At 35.7% G+C, this 7,026-nt stretch overlaps 1 protein-coding gene across 1 annotated transcript; it reads right to left on the bottom strand.

Annotated features, from left to right (window-relative positions):
• Positions 4,919–5,988, bottom strand: LOC109835224. Its single transcript, XM_020403209.1, has 2 exons — positions 5,945–5,988; positions 4,919–5,285 (listed from the first exon to the last, which is right to left on the bottom strand). Exons 1-2 carry the CDS (start codon positions 5,986–5,988, stop codon positions 4,919–4,921), a joined length of 411 nt encoding a protein of 136 aa, XP_020258798.1.

The raw sequence follows: 7,026 nt of genomic DNA, 5'->3' as shown, positions 1-7,026 counted from the left end.
ATTTTTATTTGAAAACTTTTTTCATGGTTCTCATGTTTTCCTCATTCCTTTGTTTTCATAAATTTATTCATCATGGTTCTCATGTTTTCCTCATTCCTTTGTTTTCATAAATTTATTCATACATGATTTTTATGTTTGAGTAATGAGACATTATTTCATAATGTTCCTTTGTTTTCATAAATTTATTCATACATGATTTTTATGTTTGAGTAATGAGACATTATTTCATAATGACATATTAATATGTGTTCTCGTTGTCTTGTTTGTATGTGAGTTATATTTAGCATATCTTTCATTTATGCTTACTCACATGTTTTTGCCTTAGCATTCATTTCATATATCTATTAAGTCATTTCGATAGGGAGAGCAATCTCTATACTTGTTTTATACTCACCCATGCTCATATGTAGGGGGAGCTTTCGCTCTCTTCATTCTTGGTGTTTTCACCCATGCTCATATGTAGGGGGAGCTTTCGCTCTCTTCATTCTTGGTGTTTTTCCCTTTTTGATGTTATCAAAGGGGGAGAAATATTATGAGTACCCTTTTTGATGTTATCAAAGGGGGAGAAATATTATGAGTATAGCCTTTCTTGTTTATATGCATGATAAATCTAATTTATATATTCATTTTTTTCATGCATATATATCTCTTTGTGTAAATTGTTTGTCATCATCAAAAAGGGGAAGATTGTTGGCCTTCTTATTTTGATGATGTTTAACAAATAATTTACGACTAATATTATTTGTCTAGTGTTTGTGTTTATCTATTTATTGTAGACAAATAATATGTTGGAGGATAGATGGAATTGCGCTTCAACGATCATATCCAATGGAGGTTGGCGGAATTATGGAGTGAAGCCTATGCAATTCAAATTGAAGATCCAAGTTCTAGCCTCATCCGCAAGTGTACCAAGTTGAGCTATATCGAAGATCAATCAAGCTTGGATAACATTTAGTTTAGGTGTTGTGTTATGTGTGTTGATACTTTAAGCTCAATCATATATACACACACATTTTATTGGTTTCTATGTATATATATAGTTATATATATACATACATGTTTTTTTAGTTTTTATGTTTATAAATATGAAACTATATATTTCATATTTACTATTGTGTTTTGGTTTAACTACATAGATATGAAACAACAAACAAAATTATTCATATTTTTATTTGTTTCATATTCTATTGTATTTTAGAATTTATTGCATACAATATGCAATTTTGAGAAAATATTATTTTCTTGGTTTATGGACTTAACAATAATCATATACATCTTTTATTAAGTCTAAAAAAGTATTTTGTAATGTTTAAAAACATGGTTTAGCCAAAATGTCAAAATTCATATGTTTACATTTTCATGTTTTGAACTATTTTGTAAAATGATAATATTTATTATTTGGGAGGTCCTTTTGAAAACTAGTTTTTGTAGCATATGTATTATCATGTCTACAATCATTTTCTAAAGTTTTACATTTTTCTGAATTTGTTTGATATTTTTAAATAGGGTTTTAAAATCAGAAAACTGTTTTCAAACATGGAATATCTGAAATACAGTTCGCGGTCGACCGACCTTGGCGCTGTGGTCGACTGCTGATGGTCCAGAGACTCAGCTCTGTTTTTCAACAGCTTGCGGTCGATCGCCCTTGGCGCTGCGGTCGACCGCTAATTTGCCAATTTTTCTAGAGACTGCTTTTATTTTTTATCAAATCGCGATAGACCGCCCTTGGCGCTGCGGTCGACCGTAGAAAATCTAGAGAGTCAGCTTTGTTTTTTAGCTGTTCGCGGTCGACCGCACTTGACTCTGTGGTCGACCGTGACTTTTCCAGTTTGCCATCCCAACAGCTAGTTTTTCCCGTGGTCGACCGCCAGTGGCTCTGCGGTCGACCGCCGATCAATAACGACTATATTTCGTCGACCGCCAGTGGCTCTGCGGTCGACCGCCGATCAATAACGACTATATTTCTGCACTTTCCAGATTTAGTGGGAATTGGGTTTTTGGTCATTTTACTTGGGTTTTTGCTGATGTTTTAGGTTCCTATAAATACCCCCTTGCTCTCATCTTTTATATCAACTAATGAAATGTTTTAAACAAGTTTAAAAGAGTTTTAAACAAGGGTTTAAGTTTGTTTAATGTTTGTTTAGAAGCTTTTAAGCAATTGAGGGTTTGAGTTTATGAAATCAATTCTACAAGAGCTTGAGTAGATCATCTATTGGAGTTTGAGCATCCAACTATTTTCCCTCTATCTCTTGATCCATTGAGAAGTTTTCTAAATTCTATTTCTAGCTCTTTTATATATTTGATTATCATTGTTATTAAGCTAGAATTATATTGAGTTTAGTTTTGATTTATTTTATCTCTTTGTACACACACAACCATTGAGCTTATTGTATTTGCATACATTGTGTAATTGGGTTGTGGGTTTGTGTGACTTAGAGAGTGAGCTTACAATTCGTTCTCATCCATTGTAGAGAACAAACACTTTGTATTTGTGCTTAAATTGTGAGGTTCACCTTGTAATACACTAGTACACCAAGAGGAGAGTGTGGTGAGAGACGGGGTCGTCCTAAGAGGAGTAGGGTAGATGGTAATGCCTAGAGGTAGGTTATAATTCCTAACACTTGAGAGAGACACGGGCTAGAGACCAATGCTTGAGATAGTAGTTAGTATAGTTACATTGTGAGTGTGGATTGTAAAGTTTTTGGTTAGCTAGAAAACCATATTGTGAGGTGTAAATGTTTTTCGGGTAAGCGTAGAAAACCTAGTTGGGATAGTGGAGATCTCCTCGAGGTGAGGAGCGGGGACGTAGGTCGTGGGGACCGAACCTCGTGAACATATCATTTGTTTGTGATTGTATTGACGCACTTTCTTTTGTGTTTATCATTATATCGCCTTTGTCAATTACTCATTGTTTATATTGCCCACTATCTTATTTATCTTGTTTATAGATTGTTTACCCTTGTGTTATTTATATATTCTTGCATATATTTCCCCATATATCTCATTGCTAGGATATATCCATTTGTTCATATTGCATATTCTTGCTCATATCATATTGTATATCTATCTTGCAAGAATAATTATTGAATAAGTTTTAATTGGCATTTAAATCGGATTAGATTAGCATAAACCCTATTCACCCCACCTCTAGGGTTCTTTCCTAGTGGCATTAGGGTCTAACAATACGACAGTGGAATGATCTAGCAAAGCAATCTGGGGTGAAGGTTTATAATTGTGGTTTGGAGTGTGAATATTTTACTTATATGACTGATGAAAATCCAGGAAGGAGGTTCTAAAAATCCCGCAATCAGCATGTAAGTTAATTTTACTTCCTCATTTGTTGCAGTAATCAACAGCAGTTTTTACTTGGAAGTTGTAATTTTTTGCGCATCTCACTTGATCATGGTCTCCTTTGATTTTTGAGTAATGATAGGCTGGTGGTTGTGACATTTGAGAATGGATTGACAAACCAATGTGTAGTGTTGAATGTCAATTGTTTCCGCTTCTAAGAGAGGAGATCAATGGTTTGAGGAATATGTTGCTGTTGAAGGAGGAGTTACTTCAAAGGTGTGAAAATCAGCTAAGAGGATGCAATGAGCACATTTACAAGCTTAAAGCGGATGTCGAATTGTCTCAACATGAGGCTTCTTCTTGTTTGGAAGAAGTGCAGAAAATGATGAAAGAAATATTAGAATTGCACGCAAAGATTACAGAAGAAAACATGATTATTATGTTTATTTTGTTATTAAGAATGTTTACACTCTGTTTAATTTAGTATGTTGTAAATGTGAAAGTGGTTGTAATGTGAATAAAGCACTATATTTTGACAGAGTGGTATATTAAACTCCTAATGTGTGTTGTTGATTGTGCATGAATAAATGAACTTTCTGTGTTGTTATATACAGGCATGAATACATTGTCAAGTTGATAGATTGGTATATTAGCCTCCTTGTATGTGTTGTTGTTGTGCCAAAATGCACATGACCTGGTGCAATGACTTGTATAACCAAATGTACATGACCTGGTTCAATGACATGAATTCAATTGTACCTGTTTGACCCATATTGCACATGACTTGGTTCAATGATGTCAATAAAGCTAGCGGCATTAAGTAGACATATAAACTTTAAACCTGTCAATGTATTGAACATCCAGAATACTATATGTATTAGATAGAACATGCCCATAAACTACTGTGACACATAACAAAACACAAAATACCAAGTGCATGTAAGTTACAGAACTTTATCACATAACATAACACAAAATACTAAATAGAACATGGCCAGATAGAACTGATCAACCCATTTAAACACAAAATACAAAATAAAAAATTTGTCCTAAAATACATTAACAAGAAAGTAACAACTTTGTCCAAAAATACATTAAGTAGACAATAACAACTTTGTCCTAAAATACAAAACACTGGTTATCTAGTTGAGTTAATCACACGACTAATTCCTAAGAGGGTGCACTCTGTGAGGATGGTGCATTAGGTGTCAATTGTATCATATTTACTTGACTGTCAATAAGAGCTCTAAATGCCATTTCCCCCTTGTGGTCCTTGCCACAAACCAAACCCTTCTGGTATCCGTAATTGACCTGCACCACCTCTCCTTCAACCTCTCCCTCTCCCTCTCCCTCCCCCTCATCTTCCTCTTCCTGCCTTAGTGCTGGTTGTTGGAGCTTTGCTTCTTCTTCAAAGGATAATGGATGATGGTGTTGGAGCATTGCTTGGAGGCATGTCACCACATCTAATTTTGTTCAGGCTTCCCTTTGGCCTCCTATTTTTCCTCACTTGAGATGGTCCTTCATCAGCTATTGTTCCTTGTGATTCCTGCAAGAAGGCTCAGGTAAGGCTTAAATTGTTTAATCAACTGTAAATACAGCTACAAAAAAATAAGCTTACTTGTGTAGCTTATTGCCTTGGTGGTGCAGTGTGACACTTTCTCCATGTACGTTCACTTGATTCACAATGGGTGCATCTCAATTGCACACCTTCCCTTGATGCCTTAAATGGATTTCTTGGACCTTCTGAAGGGTTCCTCCTTCTAGCTAGTTTGGGCCTTCCTATTGGCTTCCTAATACTATGAGGAGGCAACATAGATCCCTCCTGTTGAAGGTCCCAAAATCTGGTACCTTGCACAGGGTTTAACAAGCTCTCATAAGCATTTGTGTAAGCTTCACTTTTGTACCAATGAGCAACAAAATCTTCTGGATTCTTTCTCATGAACAATATTGCACTAATGGCATGAGGACAGGGAATTCCAGTCAAGTCCCAAACCCTACAAGAACAGATTTTTTCACCCAAGTTAACCTTATGGACAATCCCTCTGTGATGTATCTCAAATCCACTATAGTCATTTGTTCCCGACAACGTGTTTGACAGTGCAATTTTTCTTAGTATCCCTCTTTGATTTTCTTGCTTATTCTAGGGGCAATCCCACCCACAAATTGCGTAATCAACTTCCTTTTTAACTGCATCCTATCCATCATAGCAAGTCTAATGTCTTCTAGCATAGAAATTATTGGCTTGTATCTTGCAAGAAGGATGAATGAGTTGAAGGTTTCGGACATATTGTTGTCAACACTATCACATTGGCTATGACATTTAAAATGGGACTTACAAAAGGTATGAGGATCCCTTGCTATGAAGTCGACGTATGCCCTTTGAGAGTAATCCTTGAGTTTGTCAGGCTCTCTTGCAAAATCCCCCATGGAGGTTGCCTTCACACAATACCAAAATTGTTTTTGAAGAGTTCTTCTAGTATGTTCTTTCCTCCAATTGGAATAAGTGTGTCTTGCACATTGCCTATGCTCCACTTGGGGACAAACTTCATGCATAGCTGGAACTAAACCCTAGTTAAACAAAAAACATATCCATATATGTAAACATGTAGCCCAGATAGAGATTAAATTGAATATGATATGAAATGATCCTTACCTTTGTTGGTCTGAAATTACAGTCCATCCGTCTCCCTCTCCCATGTTGAGATCACTAGATAAGATTCTCGTAAACCATTCTCAAGAGCTCCTGGTTTCACCCTCCACAACAGCCTATGCAATTGGCCACATCTGATTATTGCCGTCTCTCCCCACGGCACTTAGCAATTTCCCACCACATACATGTTTAAGAAAGCACCCATCAAGTCCAAATATAGGTCTATAATTGTTGGTGAACCCCCTTTTCATGGCTGAGAACACAAGAATGTATTCAGTATGGCCTAAAAAATATGCACATATAAGCTTTGATAAAACTTCAAAATTTTCTAACAAACACTTAAACTTTACCTGCAAAGCACATATAGAATCTTTGAAAGACCCCTGATTCTGATGAGTCCCTTTGATCTGTGACCTTCAGAATGCATGTAGTTCCATCATTACTCCTTAAGAGCTCTGTCATGATGGCTTTAACAAGCCATATTGCTTCTTAAACAAACCATTTACTAGATTCAAAACCCTACTCTTTGCCCTTCTACATTTCCTTAAATCCACTATGATCTCATATTGTTTTTGCATTTCTGCTTTCACGTCTTTAGGCTTGAACTTAGGATCCCTCAAAAAGTTGTCAATAAATTTTCCAGCAAGCCAACCTTCAGTGATTAGCCTATTGTTGAATGTCCTGCTACAAGTATGATAAGAGTGCATACTATTGATTTTCCAAGCACTAGCATCATCACGACATGGTATAACATTTAGCTGCTAATGACAGAGTGCACAATTCACATTCAACTACCTATTATCATTTTTTCCATGAACAATGTCATAGTGTTCTTGTATGGAGTAATTCAATATAGCTTCTTTTAATATTTTTCTTGACGTGAACTTGAAACCTACTGTCAATTTAACATTTTTTATATCAACTTCTTCATTAAAAAATGGATACTTGACCTTTGATACTTTATTTTGTAAACTTTGGACAAGAGTTTCATCCTCATCACTTACCATTATGGGACCTTCATCACCACTTGATCTAGGATCTGATTCATATCCACCATCATAATTTGTACAAAAATCTAGCCATGA

Source organism: Asparagus officinalis, chromosome 3 (genome assembly GCF_001876935.1).
Source record: "Asparagus officinalis chromosome 3, Aspof.V1, whole genome shotgun sequence".
NCBI lineage: Eukaryota > Viridiplantae > Streptophyta > Magnoliopsida > Asparagales > Asparagaceae > Asparagus > Asparagus officinalis.
The sequence above is the reverse complement of the archived record's forward strand: the minus strand, read 5'-3'. Positions and strand labels throughout refer to the sequence as shown.